This window comes from Mastigoproctus giganteus, chromosome 4 (assembly GCF_048544385.1).
Source record: "Mastigoproctus giganteus isolate SK-2022 chromosome 4, ASM4854438v1, whole genome shotgun sequence".
NCBI lineage: Eukaryota > Metazoa > Arthropoda > Arachnida > Uropygi > Thelyphonidae > Mastigoproctus > Mastigoproctus giganteus.
The window spans coordinates 58,426,664-58,449,488 of NC_143578.1; the positions used below are offsets into that span (position 1 = coordinate 58,426,664).

The following is a 22,825-nucleotide window of genomic DNA, read 5'->3' on the forward strand; positions in this document are numbered from 1 at the left end:
TTAATCTCTTTTGCCGTGAACATATAAATCTCCATTGGCTTCGAGAATCAAAACGATGCCTCAACAAGTGATGTAGTGCTGCCTTGAAAGAGTCATCTATTTATTAAGAGCATGTATTGAAATATTTCTTATTAAAATATTTGATCTATTTATATGTGGTAAGCTACTCTCCAAAAAAAGTATCCAGACACATCAGTTTCACTTTATAAACTTCATTGCAGGTTGTTGCACTTCACTAAGAGGTTGTTGCTCCCCCTTCCTTTAGGAATTAATGAAAGATCTAGTTGCCATTGTGGCGAAAGAGAATCATGGGAACATATTATGTACAACTATGAGGAGTACTGCGATCTACAAACTGAATTGGTATCTCTGGTCAGTAATCTCAATCTTGTGGCAGAAGGCTGCGAGACAATTCTAGTTGATAAAGAGGAGAACTTCTTGGCTTTCTAAGCCTTTGCAACTGCAATATTTCTTAGGCGGAAGACTCTTCTGCATCTGGAAGCCTTGGATTTGTAATGTGGTATGGTGTATGCCGAATTACCTAGAATTCTGTGAAATCGTGGAGGCTTGAGTCTGCTATATCTACTGCAATTCCAGCTCCTTATGCTCAATTACCTAAAGTTCTGTTAAATCGTGGAGGCTTGAGTGTGCTGTATCCACTGGAACTCCAGCTCCTTGTGCTGGAATTTCTGTTCTTGAGAGCTCCTTGTGCTAGCATTTCTGCTCTCGGTAGCTTCTAGCACTGCTGGCTTTCCAACAGACTGTGAACAGATGCAGAAAGATCCAATGAAGTTTGGACTTTGTCTGAAATTTAAATATATGTATATTTTATTTTTTATGTAATTTGATTATTTCTCAATTTGTTCATATCAATCATTTTTGGTCATGGCAGGTTTTTCCCTCCCTGTACTTGGGCAAACAGGAGAGGGAATATATAAAAGTACTGCTAAATTATGTGTAACTGACAGCGGGGTTGACATTGGTTGGCTGGGACCGCTTTAAGTAATAAATATCAAATATCAATTCCCCTCCCTTTTGGTATTGTCATCAACAACTGACACTGCAGTGAACACAGTCTTCCATTCCTCATGTAGAAGAGTGACTAGTTGAGGTACAGGTGACGTGTTGGTCTGATTTTCGCTCGACATTCCAGTTCATCCTATAGTTTGTTTTTTACCCAACTTTAGATTACTGCTCAATTACATTCTACCTAATTGTGTTACTTATAATATTTTTATAAATAATGCATCTCTCACTTCCCACTTCATTGCACCACCACCAGTGCAATGGATGGTTACTAGCACAGATTCCCATCTAATAACCCCAGGGGCTCACATCTAGTGAGTATGGGCTTGGCATACCCAGAGTCCTGAGCTGGATATCATCATTCTTCTCTTTCTTGGTGATTCCCATCTACTTCTGACTCTTGCTCTCTCTTTCTCAGGATAACTGAAATTTTTTTTTTTTTTTTTTGGCTGGTGCAGCATAATCCTCAGGCTTCCTTGCACCATATGGCTAATAATAATAATAGTAATAATAATAATAATAATAATAATCTGTGGATAGTATCGTCGTGTTTGCAATATGAAGTCAGTTATTGTTATAATAGAATAAAGTTGTGAGATGTCGCGCATTTCGAATTCCGGTAAAACCGATCAAAAACTATTGAAATATAAAATATTGCCAATTAACGTTATTATACGGACTTTCGTATTCAGTCGAGTGTGCGTATTGCTGATGCGCATGCGTGTTTATCTGTCTTTTGCTGCTGTCGGAAATGGACGATTGCGTGTCGTCTGCTTTTGCAAATCTGCGAAGAATATTAGCCACCGATGACACCAATCGACAGCGTAATGAGGAACTGTTGCCGTGTCTTAAAAGAATTACAGAGTTAATGAAAAATGAACATCATAGGTATAAACTGAGCTTATGTATTTTTTGACCCTTTCATGTGAGAACGATCCGTGTTTTCACTTTGAAGAATATTAATTAAATTTATTTCTTATTTTCCATTTGGTTATATTTTTGTTCTGTCAAAAACACCAAGAAATTCCGAAATAGATGTGTTTAGTGATTGGTCACTGGAATTTCGCCTTTCTGTTTTCTAATGCAATTAGTCTAGGCATACCACTGACGTTTAGAAAAAGGAAAATGGGGAGGGGGCAACGAAAGGTAGATCACAGAAAAAAGAAAGAAAAAAAAGGGACTTGCCATGCTGACAGCAGAATATTGGGTTACTTTATCCAGTATGCACTTGTTTGTCATTATTTATTACAGGAAAGTTTAACCTTTAGCATTGTAACCTCCTTGCTCATTAGCTCCGACTTGTAATTCAATCTGATTTGGAGCTTGAGCACCACTTATTTCTCCTCTTTCTGGCACATTTCACACCATACGAATGTGTCTTTTCATTAATTCGCAACCAATTTTAAAAATAGCTTTTTTTTTTTTTATACCATAATTAACTTTTTTATTTCTAAGTTCCAGCTCTCATTAGCAGCGATATTTCGTTACATGCTGTAGGTTTTTATACCATAGTTTTTAATTTTCTTCGCTTATAGAAGCGATATATAACACCAGGGGCTCACATCTGGTGAGTATGGGCTTGACACACCCAGGGTCCTGAGCTTGGATATCATCATTCTTCTTTTCCTTGGTGATTCCCTTCTACTTCTGACTCTCTCTCTCAGGGTAACTCAGAATTTTTTTTTTTTTTTTGGCTGGTGCCCTTGTGCCATAAAGCCCATAAACAAACAAACATTTTTGGCTGGTGCAGTGAAGGCCTCAGGCTTCCTTGCACCATATGGCTAATAATAATAATATCATATGGATAATTGTGTGCATTTCATATGAAGCCCAAAAGTTTTATTACCTTTTTTAGAACAATGGTGATAATATATGCTGTTAGTGCAGAAAATTAAAAATGAAAATGTTAAATACAGTAAAAAAATATATTTTTAATATTTCTGAATTGCCAAAACTACGGCAAGTTACACCATGTGTAACGTAAGCTTCGAATCACAGGTTTTTGCAACAGCAAAATGCTTGGGTCATCACAGGTTCAATCACAGATAGGTGCTGATGTGCAAGAAATCCTGAGAATCATCATCAGCCATTTTCAATCCACTGCAGGATGAAGACCTCTCCAGCAACTTTCCAGTTCCTTCTGTTTTGTGCAATGGCCATCCATTTACTACCCACAAACTCATGAATTTCATCTGTCCATCTCCGTTGTTGGCTTCCAGGTTTTCTTCTAGCTGCTCGTGGGTACCATTCTGTTATTTTATTAGTCCATCTGTCATCATGTCTTCGAGCTATGTGTCCTGCCCAAGACCATTTTAGTTCTTTAGTTTTGATAAGAATGTCCTTTACTTGAGATTGCTGCCTAATCCATGTGTTTCTCTTCTTATCTAACAGTCTGATTCCCAATATAATTTGTTCCATTCTTCACTGTGTAGTTCTCAGCTTCTCTTCCATTCTTTTGGTGAGTGCCCAAGTTTCACTTCCATAAGTCATGGTGGGGAGTATACATAGGTTCATTATTTTACGTTTCAGACAAACTGGGATATTGCTCTTCAGTATGTGACTATATTTCCTGAATGCTATCCATCCAAAATTTATTCTTCTCTTGACTTCCAGCCATTTATCATTATTACAGCTAATTACTTGTACCAGATAAGTATATGACTCCACCTTTTCAATTACTGCTCCTTCAATCATTATATCCCTTTCTTGGCATACTTGTTCATCATTACTTAGCCATATTCATATTTAGTCCAAAATCCTTGCTAACTCGGCATAACTGATTTAAGATTTTCCTCTAATTCTTTGGGATCGTGGCTTTTGACAACAGTATCATCTGAAAATCGTAAATGGTTTAGGTACTCTCCGTTCACATTGACTCCTTTCTGTGACCAGTCTAATCTTCTGAAAGCTTCCTCAAGGGCAGCAGTAAGCAACTTCGGAGATATTGTGTCTCCTTGTCGAACTCCTTTCTCAATTTTAAATTTGCTACTGTCTTTGTCTAGTCTAATAAAGGAGGTACCATTCTCATATATTTTCTTCAAAATCATAATATATGGGGTATCTATGCCTTGTCTTTCCAGTGCCCAAAACGTTGCCTTATGCTATTTGGAGTCAAATGCCTTTTCATAATCCACAAATGCCAGGCATAATGGTATTTTATATTCATTTGCTTTCTCCATTAGCTGTGACATTATGTGAAGGTGATACATAGTTGAGAATCCTGTCCTAAAGCCCGCTTGCTCTTTCAGTTGATTCTCATCAAGTATTCTTTATAATCTGTTGGTAATGACCCTTGTGAACAACTTGTAGATGTGGGATAACAAGCTAATTGGTCTATAATTTCCAATTTCTGATTTATCTCCTTTCTTATGCAGCAAAACTATGAATGCATTATTCCACTCCTAAGGCATCACACCTTTTCTAATGCATTTTGTGAAGAGTCTTGTCAGTTTTTGTGTCATGTCTCTTCCTCCCAACTTTAACAACTCTACAGTAACTTCATCTTCCCCCAGGGCTTTCTGATTCTTCATTTTCTTTAATGCATGTTCTACCTCATCAGGAAGGATATGAGGTATGTGTTACTAATTTGCAATCCATCTTCCCCACTGCTGGCATCATTCCCTCGCTCCTTGTATAACTCTTTATAGTAGTCTTCTGCTATTTTAATTATGCCTTCTCTGCTATTTATAAGTACACCATCGCTATTCTTCAGTTTCAGTATCATTTGTATTTCTGTATTACTGCTCATGGCTGCTGATTTAAATCCTTTGTTTTCCCTTAATGCTTGTTCTACTTTTCTTGTGTTAAATTTTCTTATGTCCTCTCCGAGTCTCTCTCTAATGGCTTTACATAACTCAGTGTACTCAATTTTCTCCTTGTCGGTGTTTACCTTGCTCTTCATTTGTCGTCTTTGGTTCATCATGACAAGTGTTTCTTGACTAGTTTTTTCTTCTCTGGATTTCTTTTTACCTATATGTTTCTTGGGCTTCATCACTTTCAGAAAGTTGTAATATTCCTCATCGATATCTTGGTCCTGAGCAGTCTGCAGAAGTTGCAGTACATACTGCTTTTTCTCCTCTTCTGTTATCTCGATCTTTATATTATTAGTATTTTTATCCCGAGAATATAGAATACTAAAGTAAAGGATTACATATTATTATATGAAGAAGCACGTACTGTATATTAAAATATGAAGTGTACAATGCATATAATTAAAGCGAAAGTGGGAATGATATCCTTTCATATTTCTATGTATCTTTGAAAGAAACTTTTGTACTGCTTTTCTAGCCAAGCTGAAATGAGTGTTTAGGAAGCTTAACTTATGAAAATATACTAGCTAGACAACATCCAGGGAAGACTGAACCATGATAACAAGAGTAAATGTAAAAACATATACTGTGTAGTTATTGGTCGTATTGACGAAGTGACCAGATTTTCCTGAACCCAAACCAGGATTTATAATGAAATACAGATATGAATTTGAAAGCAAAAATCCTTATAAAAAGTTATACACAAAAAAGTTAAAGAAGAAAAAGAAACCTTTGAATCCTTGCTATTCATGGTCTGATTTCCATGTTTTGCAATTAGAAAACATCAGGAAAAATTGTAACCCCTCCACTTCAGATCAGTTAACTACAGCCCCAGTTGGAAGGACTTTAGAAATTCCTCCATTTGTTGACAGGAATTGAATCCAGACCTCTCAAAGAGATGACTAAATACAGCAGAGTGGAGTCACTGAAATGGAGTCACATTTGAAAGTGCTCTTGCTAGTTAGTGAGATTATGCTGTTTAGCAACTGTTTGATCATTAATATCAGACCAACACCATGAACATTAAAGAATTTTTCCACAAATATTGTGTTGTGTTTCACATTAATTTTTAAGTTGTATTTTCTTAATAAAACCAAACTCTTTCTGAAAATCAGTATTTTCAGAAAAAATTATACTACTACTTATTTATATTACTTTTTGAGGGCCATTAATGATAATAATTTGGGAGTTCCTTAAATTATTCATAACCTCACCTCCTCTTAAGAAAGTTAGCCAAATGACTAGTGAATATTGAGCACAGGCAGTTGTGCCATGGCACAGAATAGCCAACAAAGTTAATTGATTATTCAATTAATCAGTAGAAGCTCTTTATAAGTACTAGTGTGTTTATATATATAAGCATATATCTTATATGTATTTGCAGTTGCTTGTTTCGGGGATAGTAAATTATAAATATTTGTTTGACTTTTAGTTATTTTTTATTTATGATTTTATTATTTTGCTAAAGTTTGCCTTTAGCCAGCAGGTGGTTAATTGCTGGAACAAACTTCCATCTGTCATTGTAGAAGTTGATAGCTTAAACAGATTCAAGGCAGAACTTGACAAACATTTGGAGTGAGGGGATGAGTGCAATAAGGGTTTTTTTTTTTTTTTTTTTTGGCTGATGCAATATAAGCTTGCTTTCTTGCATCATGTGCTAATGCTAGTACGTAGATGCCTTTTCTCTTAAGGATTAGTAGCACATTGCCCAAGAACAAAGCCACTTTTGATGAAAAAAATGAAAGCCCAGTGTCTAAAGTGGATAGAAGAGCTTATTAGTTTGTCTGAGGATCAGTGGAAATGTGTTATTTTCTCTGATGAATCAAAATTCAACTTGCATGATTTGAACAGCCAGCAGACTGTTGGACGAAGAAGAGAAGAATTTCATCCTGACTATGTCATTTCCACAGTGAAACATTCTGAATATCAAATGATATAGGGCTGTATTTCACATAGAGGATTTGGTTGTTTTGAATTTGTGAAGGGTACAGTGAATGCTGAAGTGTATAAGGACATTCTTCAGATAAAATTACTCTTCACAATTAGAGATCACTATGGGGATATTGCCACTTGCATTTTTCAGGATCTGCTCCATGTTATAGAGCCAAAACTGTAAGTACTACTTCATAAAATTAGCAAAAGCTTTAAATATATGAAACATCGCACACTTGCTTAAATAAATGTAATTTATTTTGCTGTCCACAGCTGAAAAAATGGTTGAAGGATAAATCAATTCGTACAATAACATGGTCTGGGAACAGTCCAGATCTCAATCCAATTGAAAATTGTTGGAACAAAGTGTGTGTGTTCCAGTAACACAAAAGAAACCAAAAACACTTAGAGAGCTGCAGGTGACATTAATCTGTGTTTGGTACCATGAGATTTCCCAGGGATAAATTCAGAATCTTATTCAGTCAATGCCATGATGTGTAGCAGTCATCTAAGCAAGGGGTGGGCCAATGAAATATTGGTGTGCATTTTGTTATAGTTTTTGGTTATATAATTGCCTGTCATCCAAGTATGAGCAAAGTAATGAAAAAAATCACTGCTTTCATAGAATTTTTGTTATGTGAACCGTAAGTAACATGTTGTTTTGGAGAAGAGTGTATATTTACCCATAGGACATAAAAGTAGATTTTTCTGCAGTTAATAGTTTTGTATGTGTATTGTTATTACTTATGTTCTTTCAGCTGTTTCTAAAAGATTAGTTGTCAGTATAAAGACAAACAACATAAAAATGAGGTGAGGCAATTTTTTTTGAGCACCATTGTAGGTATAATACTTTATTAGAATTTTAATTCAGTTTCACGTAATTTAATGGCACATGAAACCTTACATTGGAGTAGTGGCATGCAAACTGTGGTCCTTGGCCTCTTTGAGGTCTGCAAACAAGCATGTGAGGTTCACAAGCAGATACAAGCTCACAGTCATACTAATTCTGAGAGGCAAGTTTTTAAGACTTTTTTTTTTTTTTTTTAATTTTGGGGTCTGCCAGTAAAGCTAAAAATCAAAAGGGGCCCACAGTTGACAAAGTTTGCATGGTACTGCATTAAAATGAATTGAACATACTACTTTAGAAAAGTTGTCAACCCTTTATTAGTCCACTCCTGACCCACTGATTTCTGCTTTTAGTTTTCGTCCTTATTGCTGATTTCACTAAAATTAGAATAAATCTCAACTAAATTTGAATTATGAATATTTTCAAATAAGATAGTTTTGACTATCAGATAAGACTTAAATAGATAATTTCAAGTCATACCTCTTTTAGATTGAAATTTTTAAAATTAACAGTTAGAAACTTTATTCTCAAACTTACTTGATTCATGAGTAGCTCATTGATAGGCATAAACATTAACAAATAATTCAGATTTACTGATCTTCCTAAAATGGAGCAATGATAGATATTGCATAAATATACTAAATGCTACTAATATGTATTATAATTAATAGCGTGCATGCAATGTAACAATATTACAGTATAAGTAATAGCATGTTGATTTATAATCTGAGTGTTAGCAATTGATGTTTAATGTTGGCACTTTGATTTGCTCTTGATTACCAAACTGAAAATGCAAATATAATTTTACAGGGAATCATTAGGAATAGACCATTGGACAATTTTGGATGAAGTGCTACTTCACATATTAAGATTTGAAGATAAAGTGCTTTGTTCAGATCTCATTTTGATAGCTGAATTTTTTCGATGTTGCAGGAATGCTTGTGCTGCTTGTCCCTTAAATCAGAATGCATGTGCAAGGTTCGTAAACGGTATATTTTTTTCAAATTCCTTATTCTCATCATATTATTTAAACCTGTGAATTAATTTTCTATTGCTTGTCTTTCTTAAATAAACTCCTTATTTTGAAAATAAAAAAAATCATCTTTATAAAAGCTTCATCCCGTATCCTAAAGCAGGGTTTAAGAATCAATGCCATTGGTGCTAAAGGTGGCACTGTAAACTGCTCCAGATGACACCACAACATTATTATATTTAATCATCCTAATGAAGCATAACTATAAAATGGTTCAAAAATCCTTGCTCACCCTGTGTGCACTTGTTTTTACAAATTTATGGCAAGTAGTTTCCACATACAAACTGGATTTTCAAAAATTCACCACTAACACTCCAGGCTACAGTGAACCAGTACCAATATTTCCCCCCACCAAAGACATATTTCCTCTATCCCTAAAACCTAGTACTGTAATTAAAGTAATTAGTATTTGTTTTTTATAAGGTGAAATAAAGAAAGGCTTTAATGAAAACCTTATACTGCAGCATTTATATCTTGGGTATGAAACTATTGATGGGAGATACCTTAGATGCTATTGATGAGAGATACATTACACTTAAATGCTACAGCAGAATGCACAAGTGTGTGTATTCTTTCTTTAAGGCCTTAGTTCTTAAAGAAAGAATGTGTCCAGAACTCACTGGCCACCTTTCACATGAAGAAATAAATATCATAAAATTTTAATGTCTTACTCATTATATTTTAATGACTCAGTTGCATCAGTATATCCCGTGAAAGGAAATTAAAGTGAAAACAATGCTAATATGATGCCAAAATTTGGTGACACCTTTTCAGATAAGATGCAGCACTCATTTTTGAAAACTCTAGCTTAAGCCAATATGTGAGCATGCTTAGCATTAGTAGAGGCATATGATGCAAGAAAGCAAGCATATGCAGCATCAGCCCAAAAAAAAACGCTGCCATTTCACCCCTCCGTTCAATCCAAATACCTGTCCAGCTCAGCCTTAATTTATTTAGGCTATCAACTTCCACAACAAAAGATGGAAGTCTCTTCCACCAATCAACCATTGACAAACTTCCACACATCTATCCTACATCTGTCTTTCCTCAATATTGCTTCATAAGAAGACCTTTGTTACAGTTGCATATATCAATTTTCTTACATCAAAAAGATAGTTTCCAAAGTGGATGAGCATGCTGTGATTTGATTTTTAATTACTGAAGGGCAAGAACTGCAAGCAATTCATAATAGAAGTTACTGTGTATGGTAAATGTTGCTACTCAAAAACTGCTGTCATAAAATAGTCAAGGAAGTGATGGAAAGCAGTAGAAGCAACCTGTCTCCATGGGCAAAAAAAAAAAGTTTACCCTAGATTTCTGGAAGAAAATTATGGTAAAGTTTTGTTCACTACCATGATATTTTTTCGGCTAGACTTTAAAGAACATGATGCTAGCACTAAATCAAAACAGTATGCCTCAATTTTGAATTCCCTTACACTCAAAAAAGGAATGAAAAGCAAAAGTCTTCAATTACTGTAAAGTTATTAAACAGCCATTTTTGGGGAGAATTTTTATATTTAATTCTTTTTATTATTTTATTTCTATAAAAATTAAATACCGAAGAAAGTTGAGATACACATTCAGAAAATCAGCATTCCACTCATGTGAGATGCTGTTAAAACTTTTTAAAGCCTTAGTTATGTATTATTTAAAAATAACACATTAAACACAAGTGACCAGGACAGTTGATAGTAAAAGTCATCCTGTTTTATATATATTGACAATCTGATTGTTTGTTTCATATGATCTCTGAGAGATACTTAAACACTCTGAGTGCAATCTGCATTTGTCACCATGTGACTCTCCCATATTTAATCCATTGAAAAGCAACTTTAAAAGAATGTTATTTCAATTCAGATTTTGGAAGTCAAAACTGATATCAATGAATAGGTTCGTCAGCAATCTGAGGAAGCAATATCTATCTATACATTAAAAAAGTTTTCCCCTAGTGATATTTATTTGAGCTAATGGGAGAAGAGAGCGAGGCAATTACAACTACAAATGCAATTAATTATTGACAACTGCCTCCATAACGTTCACCAACCTCATGCACGTCATTCACTGTCTAACGTTTGATGTTGCATTGTAACGTTTTTTGTATATTAATGAATATTCTATATCTGTAAATACTGTAATTTAGTATCTTGTAGATATTTAAAATATTTGTTATAGTTTGTAAATATATTTAGTCCTGCTCTGGATGCAAAATATTCCTGATGTATTATGGAACCCGAAGCAAAAGACGCTTTTCCTAAGTGACCTATGTAAACGCAGGTAAATAATTGCATAGTGATATTGGCTGAAGTCCAGTATAGTATACACTGGCAGGTACGGCGATAACTGACAGGTGAAGGCACCTCTCTTTTCTGATTGTTTTCTGTGGTCGAGGAGAAAGGTCTTAGCTTAGGTAGGGTGTTTATCCCTCCATCCCACTGTTTAAAATGGAAAAAAGAGTTCCCAATTAAAAACATCAGCAAATGTGGGGGAAAACACCCTAGGCATATCAACCTAGGAGGACAGTGGGCGGGGAAAGCAGTAGCATCTACCAATCACTGCTTTGTTCCTGTCTGTTTGTTGAAATTGCGAGTCACAACTTGTCATTCACTGCTTTGCTTGCCGCCATGTTGGAGGGTGTACACTGTTCTAGAGTTTACCGTGATATTTATTCGACCTTGAGAATGCCGCGCACTACAAATGCACAGGTAAATAACTACATCGATCATTTCCTGATAGATATTGACCAGTGCGTTTCGACAGGTGTCTTTTACGTAGAAAAGATTTGAGTTACTCCATATGCCTCCACATTTTACACATATAAAAGCATGTGCGGGGTGGAGGAGCAAAGTGAGCAGGGGACAAAACTCCATAGTATAAATAAATAAAACAATAGATGTATGTTTAAATGATAAATGTTGCTTTTTTTTTTTTTTCAACTGTTAAAAAATAAATTTTATTTTTAAAGCATTCTAAGTTTTAATTGAACAACTATCATTATTATTAAATCCATTTATTATTATCGCAAATGATTGCTTTCACCCCTTTTACAAAGTCGACTGGCTAGAAGGGTGTACAAAAATGCAGGAATTTTTACAATACAATACTTACAAAAGTGCAATTATTTACAATACTTGCAAAAGTGCAAACCATTTACAGTATTATTTAAAGAAGGTAATTATCAACAAAATTAAAAGTGGAAATTATTCACAATATCATATAAAAGTAGCTGTCCAACAGTTATTTTATATGTTGGTCATTCTATCTTATTTATAAAGTTCAAATTTCTAGCTTCTTTATACTTCTATAGTTCAAGCAAGCTGTGCACTTCAGAGAGGCTCTTCACTCTGTACTGCTTGTCTTCAGAGTATTTCACAGGGTCTATTGCCAATGAATTGAAAAGGGTGATTGCGTTGTTCGGAAACAGAGGTTTAAAAATAATGTATGGGTCATGTGGTATGTAGTTTGTTGTGCCCATTGTTCATCCAGCCTGTTGGCCACTGGGCCCCTAGTGGGACCTGATTCTACAGACAGAACAGGTTGGACAGTGTAGAATCCAATGGTAAGTAGGGGTTGTCACTACTGCGTCCAGCACATGGAGTAGAGATAACTCCATGAAGACTGGGGGTGTCAGTCACACCAGTTAGCATCTGAGACAGAAGAAGAATATTCTTGGATGCTATGTGAACTCTCCAGGGAGTGATATTTAATTTAGTATATAAAACCGCTCTGGAGATGGTGAATGCGTTGCCCATGACTCTGTTCTTCCATCGCATTACCCAGGAATCTGTTTATGTATGATGTCGGGGTAGAAGACTAGTTTGGTGATGCTAATAGTGCGAGAGGTTGTAGGCACCGCTGGACATATCCTCAGACTACATCGATGTTGAGTAACCCCATCAGCTCTTGTCAAATTGTCCACATCGCCAAGAAAGTCTTCATTTTCATGGTTGAAAAATGGTTCTGAAAAGTGAGGCCCTCATCCCAAGTCAAGCTGAGTTCAGTATAGGTATGGTATAGGTATGTTGAGAGTCAGATGTCTTCGGGGATTTCTCTCATCTCCGCGTATGTTCTGTGTATCGAGTGACAGTATCCTGTCTGTGCCAGAGGTTTAAAAATAATGTATGGGTCATGTGGTATGTAGTTTGTTGTGCCCATTGTTCATCCAGCCTGTTGGCCGCTGAGCCCCTAGTGGGACCTGGCATTACCATATCTAGCAATGGGGACACCGACCAGGTGTACCAAGAGACTAATTATACTCTGGCAGGTCCGGCCACTTGCTTATCTGGGATTTCGGTGGCTAGGTCCTAAAATAAAGGTTGGAGTGATTGTAGTTTCTTTAGGTAAAATTGTATTTAGAAAGTGCTGCGTGAGGTTTTACGCTGAAAGAACTATTTCTGGAGAGCCTAAAAGGTTGGGGAAAATTTGATGCGATTTAAATTTGAACACGTGGGGCAGTCGCTGTACAAGAGAAATTGTTGGGAGAGGAGAGCCAATAGACCATATCACCTATTGTATCTCTGCTGTAGTCCATATGGTGGTGTCAGGTCCAGTGGTTTCACCACTGACTCAACGAACAAGGTCTTGTCTTGTCAAGCTGGCGTCTGGGGTTCTGTAATTTTTAATATCCGGTCTTTGTCGTCCAGTGAATTGGAGATTTCTTCTGTTTACTTTCAGGAGTGGGAATTTTGGATTGGTGTTCAAATTGGGTATCACGGAGTTGGTGCTGTGGAATAGCTTCATACATTATGGTACATTTTATTCGTGTGTCACATTCTTGTTTGACCTCTTGCAGTCCTTGATAGAAACAAAAAAGCTTACATCAAATTGCCTTTGGTGTATTGCTATCATTGTTTTCTTTTTGGGAAATAGATCCATCCTGGGCATATTGACTGAGTGCCTTGTAGTCCTCTCGAGTATCTAACAGTCTGGGTTATTGGTTGTCTGGTATTTATTGGATTGCTGTTATTAGGCGTAGTCGTAGGTCGTCATACAGATTGCAGTCAAACATTGTCTCCAGGACTCTGGGACAATTGATGTGGCAGGGACAGTCCATGTTATCTAAGCTTCACCATCTTGTCAAGTTGGTGAAGCTTAGCTTTAAACGGGCTGTGTCCTGTAAGGAGGAAAGTGGTATCCCGACCAGGGTGAAACCACGCTGGCGCCTTGGGGTAAAGCTTGGTAACAGTGGGGAGGAATCTTCTAGTCACTGCTCCTTTTTCTGTGTCGCTCCATCTTCTCTGCCAAATCTGGATGAGGTGGTCGGTGATTCTTCTCTTCTCACAGTTGCAGTCATTAGTGATGTCAGTGGTGAGGTCATACATTGTAGCTGATGTGTTTATAGCAAGATGATAGAGAAGACTGCAGCAGGTAGCCTCGAGGTCCAGGGGAAGAACCCCTGCCAGGACCTGGAGGGCAGCCATGCTAGTCGTTCTAGTTGCTCTCGTCATGGTAAGGAAGAATGGTCCTCTGAATGGTTTTGAGGATCCTTTTATTCATTTCTAGACCCGCCCTCACACACCAAACAGGGGAGCCACATGATGGCAGGGATGAAGGGAGCTTTGTAGTAGAGGGACAGGGTAGTATGGCTGAGTCCCCAGTCCCTGCGGATGACTCTAGCGATGAGGGCCACATATCTTATCTTTTGTTTAATATGTTCTAGGTGTGGCTTGAAATTTAATTTTCTGCCCAGGATTATTCCTAGGTATTTGATCTGTTTGCACAGCTTAGCTGTTTTGTTCTCAATCTTAATTTGTGGTAGTCTCCTTAAGTCTAGTGTACCTTTCAGCAGCACCGATTTTGTCTTGTCGGGTGCTAGTTTGAGCAAGTGTAGCTTCGTCCAATGTAGCAGCTTTTGCAGGGCATCATTTGCTTGCATTTCTAGGGAGGATCTATTTGCATTTCTAGGGAGGTCAAGACCAAGTCATCTGCATAGGCCTGAGCCTCCACATCTCCGCTATCGAAGGTCAATGTGAGACTTCACTTTCCTTATCTGCACTCCGTTGTGATAAGTTCTGATATCAATTTTTATTCTCTTTTTTGTAAATGTGATTTGAGCTAATTTAGATATGTTTAGCTCCAGACCTATCTGCAGTAGATATCAGACCAACAGGTTACGAGACTGTTGATCAGGGCCCCTCGACGTGGGTACCTGTACATCGTGAGGGGACCTCCCAGTGACACTGCTGGACTTCCAGACTAGCATCACTGGGATCCAACGCCCACAGCCCAGGTTCCAGGCTTACATCAATGGAATCCGGCGTGTTTGCCGTGCGCTGCGACCCGTGGAAATTCGGAAAGGGGGATCCTGGTGGTTGAGGGGCCCAGCTTCAATACACCACTTTGGCCCCTGCTTCGACAAGATGGGTGGTCCTGGAAGGCCTGGCTAGGATCAATCGGCTAGTAGGCTCGCCTGCGAGGGTCAACCGTGTCAGTGCCACGCCCCTACCCTCATGGTCCGAGGGACAGGATTCAGGCTGGCGGCGGTGCGGGTATAGTGTCTGGGTAGCCCTGGCGTTCCACTCCCGAGCGCATTTATTGCATGCCGGGTAGTGGGCGTCCCTTTGGGCTCCGTGGTGGGTGGGGAGCCTGGGCACTGAACAATTTAATAAACTCCATGAATCCTGATAAACTAACTTCTTCAGGGGCCCCAACCCGGTCCCTATCTGAAAATAATGACGGAGAGGCAGATAGCATTATTGCTACAAAGCGGCAGCGAACCGAACTACCATCAGGGCCTGTCCCAAGGTTCTTAATAATGCATTCCACCAACGAAACACCGATTGGTAAAATGTCGCCCTTTTTTATACAAAAAGGGTTGGATGGGTTAGCAGGTATACCCAAGTCAGTTAAGAGGCTCCGTTCTGGGGACCTCTTGATAGAAACAAAAAATGACAGGCAGTCTGAACATCTACTCCGAGTAACATCAATCGGAGGTATACCCATAACAGTGACACCACACAGAACACTAAATTTATCGAGAGGTGTCATTTCGGAGTGGGATCTTCTCGACGTCACCGAGGAGGAAATCTGCTCCGAATTAAAACCACAGGGAGTTACTGCCGTCAAGAGAATCACTGCGCGAAGGGATGGAAAAATTGTTAAAACCAGGAGTGTTATCCTGACTTTTAACTCTCCCAAACCTCCTGATGAGATTAAAGCTGGATACATCAACTGTCCAGTACGTCCATACATTCCGAACCCTTTACGGTGTTTTAAATGTCAGAAGTATGGACATTCTCAAATGGCCTGCCGTGGAGTCCTTGCATGCGCCCGGTGCGGTGCAAAGGACCACGAAACAACAGCATGTTCAGCCACTAAACCCACCTGCATTAACTGTGAGGGAGAACATCTGGCCTATTCAAGGGCATGCCAGAGGTGGAAAGAAGAAAAAGAAATTCAACGGCTGAAGGCAGAGCTAAACATATCGTACCAGGAGGCAAGAAAAGCAGTGAAACCTCTTAACATCAAAAAACCTACCTACGCCCAGAAGGTAGCAGGGAGGTGTTCGGTTGGGACTCAGACGGACATGTCCGTCCCTCCAAAAGAATCATTTACTCCCATTGCACGTTATCTTTTAAGCTCCCAAAAACCTGCACAGAAGGACCAATCAGCTGCCACTCCTATATCGGTGCCTCCTAATGCTCCACAAGTAACAAAAGCAAAAGAAAAGAATAAGAAAGGGGAAGTAACACCTAGTACCCAGGAAAACATGGATGTCGAGCAGAAGGAGGTACATGATGAGTCAGTTTTGGAACTCTTCGCTGAGGAAGAAATGGACACAGGACAGCGTCCATACTTCCCCAGGAAAGATAAATCCAAGACTGACATCGGCGGCGGTGCGGGTATAGTGTCTATAGTGTCAGAGATGTTTAGAAAATTAAGCCCTCAGCACCTCGGAAGCCACCTGATGGACCCACCAAGTCCAAATAATGGCTAAATTCCTACAGTGGAATTGTCGTGGATTCCGGCAAAATACTGACGACATCAAGGCACTCCTGCAAAAGCACAAACCAGTTTGCTTTTGCATACAGGAGACTTATTTAAAGGCAAATGATGACCCCACCATGCATAACATTACCATCATTCGTAAGGATAGAATTGTGGATGGTCCTGCCCACGGAGGAGTCGCAATCCTCATCGGCAACCAGATCCCATTTCAGCCTTTGCAGCTTACAACTAGCATTGAAGCTGTAGCAGTTCGCCTTACAGTGGGGTTCTTATTAACTGTCTGCTCTGTTTATTTGCCACCTGTAATTGACATCCCCCAGAAAGACCTTGATGATCTTATCGTGCAATTGCCTTCCCCTTGTTTAATTCTTGGGGATTTCAATGGACATAACACTCTGTGGGGTAGTGCTGACATCAATGGAAGGGGACGAGTCATAGAGCATATGCTCACTGACAATGATCTCTCCCTCCTAAATGTGGGAACAAACACCTTCTTCCACATGCCTACCCGTACATTCTCTGCCATTGATCTTTCTATCTGCTCCCGTTCTCTCCTTCCTTCACTTACTTGGGAGGTAGAAGAAAATCCATATGGAAGTGATCACTTCCCCGTGATAACCACCCTAACTAGTGGAAGACAGTGTCTGCCATTTAGTTTACCGCGGTGGAAGATTGATCAGGCTGACTGAAATGCCTTTGAACATCTGGCAAACCTTGATATCCGTACAGTCAGTCAGGAGCCAATCAGTGAAGCAGTCCATGTCACAGAAACGATTGTCCAAGCAGCTGCAATTGCAATCCCAAAATCATCCAACTGGTTCCCACTATTCCCGAAACCTTGGTGGAATTCAGAATGCACGGCAGCAAAAAAAGCACAAAACAAAGCCTGGGGGATATCCCGCCGATATCCCACCACTGAAAATTTAATATCATTCAAACGTGCACGTGCAAAAGCACGCTATGTACGACGTCAGAGCCAAAGGAAATCTTGGATTCGTTTTACATCTTCTATAACTCAGGCTGCTATCTCAAAAGTAGTCTGGAATAAGATCCGGAAAATGAAGGGAAAATATCCACCATGCCCTTCAGTGATCCTCGAGCACAACGGATGTCCAATTGCAGATCGAACTGCAGTTGCAAATAGTCTAGGGGAAACATTTGCAAAAATCTCTGCAATAACATTTTTTCCCGCAGAGTTTTTGGCCCTGAAAAAGAAAGTTGAGAAAAACCCACCAAACTTCTCTTCAAAAGGGCTTGAAGCGTATAACAAGCCCTTTTTACAAGAAGAGTTAAATGCAGCACTCTTTCTCACGCATACAAGTGCTGTGGGGCCCGATGACATCCACTACGAAATGTTAAAACACCTTTCACCACAATCTAAGGATCACCTTTTAATTCTGTTTAACAGAATTTTTATTCAGAAACAATTTCCGGATTCCTGGCAAAGGGCTATCGTCCTTGCTTTCCCAAAACCAGGAAAAGATCCTAGCAATCCAAGTAACTATCGTCCTATTGCTCTGACAAGCTGTTTGTGCAGTAAGTCCTGGAAAGAATGGTTAATTCACGCCTTGTATGGTATTTAGAAACAAATGGTCTGCTTTCCAGGACACAGTGCGGCTTCCGAAGAAATAGATCCACTCTGGATCATTTAATCCGATTGGAAACGTCCATTCGTGATGCTTTTATTAAATCCGAGCATTTGGTAGCAGTTTTCTTTGATATTGAAAAAGCGTACGACACAGCCTGGCGATTTGGAATTTTAAAAGACCTCTATAACTTTGGTCTTAGAGGTAACCTTCCTGTTTTTATTAAAAACTTTCTTTCGAATCGCCAATTTCAAGTCCGTTTAGGATCCACCCTCTCTCGAGTTTTCTCTCAGGAAGAGGGAGTCCCACAAGGATCCGTTCTAAGTGTTACGCTTTTTGCAATCAAAATAAACTCTATCGCAGAACAATTTCCACCCACTGTAAACAATGCCCTCTATGTAGACGACTTTGCTATATTTTGTAATTCATGCAATATGAGGGTCATTGAAAGGCAACTGCAGAAAATCATTGATCATCTTACAGCTTGGTCTTTGGCTAATGGGTTCAGATTTTCATCACAGAAGACTGTTTGTGTACACTTCTGTCGCAAACGTAATCTTCATCCTGACCCAGAATTAAGGCTTGGGAAAAATAACATCCCAGTTGTAGCAGAATTCATATTCCTTGGACTTATTTTCGATAAAAAGCTGACATTTTTACAACACATTCGTCAGCTGCGGACAAGATGTGTCAAAGGGCTTAACATCCTTCGTGCCCTTTCGTCAACCTCATGGGGCGCAGATCGGGCTACCCTTCTTCGTCTCTACCGGGCACTTGTCCGTTCCAAACTCGACTATGGGTCTCAAGTCTATGGTTCTGCTCGAGATAGTGCACTTCGGTGGTTAGATCCAATCCACCATCAAGCCATCCGGACAGCCACTGGAGCATTTCGCACATCTCCTGTCCAAAGCCTTTACATTGAAGCAAATGAACCATCTCTGTCTCTTCGATGTAAGCAGTTGTCCTTACAGTACGCCTTCAAATTAAAATCCCTGCCCGATCATCCCACGTGGCCATCCGTTTTTGAGCCGCGCTGGGAAAACCTCTACAACACCCGTCGGACTGCCAACAAACCTTTTGGTATTCGCACTCAAGGGCTGCTGAATGAGCTGAACTTGACGGTAGACAACGTTTCCCAGTCACCAAGGCAATTCTTTCCACCCTGGCATGCTCATTTTCCAACTTGCGACTTCTCCCTTAAGATCTGGGAGAAGGCTACTACACCGCCATCTGTCTACCAGCAACTCTTTGCATCACATAGACAGCTGTATTCTGACTTTCTGCCAATCTATACAGATGGCTCAAAGTTAGAATGTCGTGGGATCTGCTGTTATGTTCCCTCACAAAACATTATCCTATAAGATCCCACAAGAAACTAGCATCTATACTGCAGAGTTGCATGCAATACAAACAGCCCTAGATCACATTAAAAATCGCGACTACCAGAGGTATTTGATTTATTGCGATTCATTGAGCGTGTTACAGGCTCTGGTATCGGTGGGTTTTAACCCTCATCGTTTTAACCCTTTTGCTGGATCCCAAGCCACATTGGGATCCTGGGAAATGAATCGGCTGATGCCGCTGCCAAATCAGCCATTTCCCTGGATAATCATTGCCTGTCAGTCCCCTATACAGACTACAGGCAAATAATATGTTCTAAACTGCTTTCCCAATGGCAAGATTCTTGGCATGGACAGGCCACAAATAAATTACATCACATCAAGCCTGTAATTATGCAATGGCAGTCCAGTCTACGCAGGGTCCGAAGAGAGGAAGTTGTTCTTGCTCGGCTCCGCATAGGTCATAGTCATCTAACCCATTCCTACTTGCTGAGGGTGGATGACCCACCTATGTGCGAGATATGTAATGTTATTTTAACCGTCCGTCATATTTTAATAGAATGTCCTGTTTTTATAGAAGCACGACGCTTGTATTTTACCGCTTTTAATAATTTGACTGAGCCATTTACACTCAGTCAGATTGTAGGTGACAGACACAATATGTCTGACGTTTTTAACTTTTTACAATTTATTAATTTTTATACAAAGATCTAAGTTTTATGCTTTTACTTTTATACCTTTTTAACACAATAATTGTGTGATGTGGTAGCCTTGGCTACCAAAATGTTTAATAGCATTTTAAAATTTGACTTGGCGCATTATGGCCTTAGCTGCCAATGTGCCATAAAAAATCAAATCAAATCAAGTTGATCAGGATGGTGACTCACTGATTTATGAGGTGGGTTTGTTCAGGGTCTTTTGATTTTATTTATAATTTGAGGTCATCTGCATATGATGAGAAATCTGTGTACCTTACGAGGAAAGGTTCAAGGGCCGTGGTGAACAACAAACTGGACAAGACACCTCCATGTGGTACTCCCTGCATTATAACACACTTCTGTTGGAAGAATTTATGGCTGATGATGAGTTATCTTGGTGTAAGGATGAGGTTGATGGTTTTTACTAGGCTTCCTGTAATGCTAAAGTATTTTTCCAAAATCTAGATTAGAGCGGGATTTGAGAGCTTATCATAAACAGATGAAATTTCAAGGAAGATGACGTCCAGCTGAGATTTACTGTTGAGAGCAGTTTGAATTTTAAATAGGGAGTCCAGTAGATTTATATATGTAGATCTTTTGGGATCACATTATGCAGATGTGTAGATCTATGAGAAAAGCATTGGTCAATCAGCGTTGATAAGATAGATTTTTCAAACACTTTTAATAGAGAGCAGCCCACTGAGATCGGTCTGAAGTCCTTGGGCTCCTTAAGGTTTCTTCTTTTGGGTATGGGTTGTACCCTGTAGTGATTCCACATTGTAGGGATTGTTCCGGAATTTAATATTTAATTAAAGATTGATAGAAGGCACTGCACACTTTAATCATGAATAGGGGAAAGCCATCAGGACCAATTGTAGATTTATTGGGAAGTCTGTTGATGGTATTTATAAGGTGTTGCTTTGTTAGAGATATAGTTGAAAGGGACTGTCTGGAGTGTATGAAGAAATTGCTCAGGTTTGGGGTTTTTGGGTCTGATGGCACCTCGTTGAGAGTTGAAAGTCATTCCTGAAATACCTACTCTTCCATATGGAAATCCTTGTTGCATTTGGATGCAATATGTTTGGAGTGATTTATTCTGTTGAGTACCAGCTGCCAGATTGATTTTTGTTTATATTTAAGGAAGATTGTTGTTGTTGTTTTGGTTTTTAGGAGCATTAGCAACTAAGGCCATATTGCTCCAGGGATATGTGGTGGTCATTCCCTGACCTTTCCGCATCCTCCGCATTTGGTAGTGACGGGCTCGAACCCCGGTCTAATCAAGAAGCGTGTGCTACGCACTGCTGCTCCTTCCCACCTGGCTATGGAGGCGCCATTAAGGAAGGTTGCCTGCTCCTTCTTGTACATCTTGTAGTTATGTGAGTAATGATACTTTTCCATTTTCTGAAAGCTGTTTGTTTCCTCTTGAATGCTTCTCTGACTTCAGCATTTAACCATGCATTGGATCTATCAGAAAATTTTATTTTCTAGCTGGTTAGCAAGGCTAGATATAGTGAAGTCTATTGATCCTTGCTGTAGATCCTTCCAGTTTATTTCTGTAAGACATGCTAGGATGATCTCTGGGTTTTAAGTATTTGGAGTATACTGTTTTGGTCAGTACTTCATTCCCGAAAGCTTCACCAGCATTTGAATCGTTAGTAATGTTGAACTCAAACGTGATGGGAGAGTAGTAGTAGTGGCATGTGATGCAAGAAAGCAAGTGTATGAGCTTATGCAGCATCAGCCAAAAAAAAAAAAAAAAATAATAATAAAATAAAAAAAAATCACTTTTGAGTGATCAAAAGGGAAGCTGAACATTAGTTCAGTGGTTAGATTAAGGTGTGGGAGAGTGTGGAATAATTGATCCAGCATCTGGTTTTCCCTGGTAGGAGGTGTGGTTTGATGAACTAAAAAAAATGTGCCAACAACTGTTCTGAGACCTTCAGTGGCTTCATCATGTTTAGGCATAGGCATGCTAAAATCGCCTATAATGAAGGTTGGGGTATTAGTATCATGGTGCTATATAAGCTTATTCTCTTGCATCATTAGTAGAGGCATATGATGCAAGAAAGCAAGCTTATGCAGCATCAGCCAAAAAAAAAAAAAAAAAAAAACTTCCACTTCACCCCTCCATTCGTTCGAAATACCTGTCCAGCTGAGCCTTAAATTTATTTAAGCTATCAACTTCCACAACAAGGGATAGAAGTCTGTTCCACCAACCAACTACCCGCTGGCTAAAGGCAAATTTCTGCACCTCTATCCTACCTCTGTCTTTCCTCAATTTGAATTTATGCCCTCTCAGGTGATTATTCTGAGCAAGAGGCAGAATCCCATCAGCATTGAGCATGCTCAAACCATTCAAGGCTTTATACACCTCTATCAGATCACCTCCCCGGTGCCTAGTCTCCAGACACTGTAATTTGCAAAACTTAAGCCTTTCTTTGTAAGAGCAACCCATTGTTCCATTCACTAACCTTGTTGCCCTTCTCTGTACTCGTTCCAGCAGCTCTACATCCTTCTTGAAATGAGGCCTCTAGACCTGTATACAGTACTCAAGGTGTGGCCTGACCATTGCCTTATACAAGGGAATAATCACCTCCTTATCCCTGCTAG

The 22,825-nt window shown here is 39.1% G+C and overlaps 1 protein-coding gene across 1 annotated transcript in view; it reads left to right on the forward strand.

The window, feature by feature from the left end:
• The first annotated feature begins 1,721 nt into the window (after window positions 1-1,721).
• LOC150086756 (ataxin-10) overlaps window positions 1,722-22,825 on the forward strand; it is a 129,717-nt gene continuing 108,613 nt past the window's right edge. The window contains exons 1-2 of the mRNA XM_090371563.1: window positions 1,722-1,914; window positions 8,425-8,592. Coding sequence (XP_090227689.1) covers window positions 1,778-1,914; window positions 8,425-8,592 — 305 coding nt within the window. The 5' untranslated portion in view covers window positions 1,722-1,777. The remainder of the gene's footprint in view (window positions 1,915-8,424; window positions 8,593-22,825) is intronic.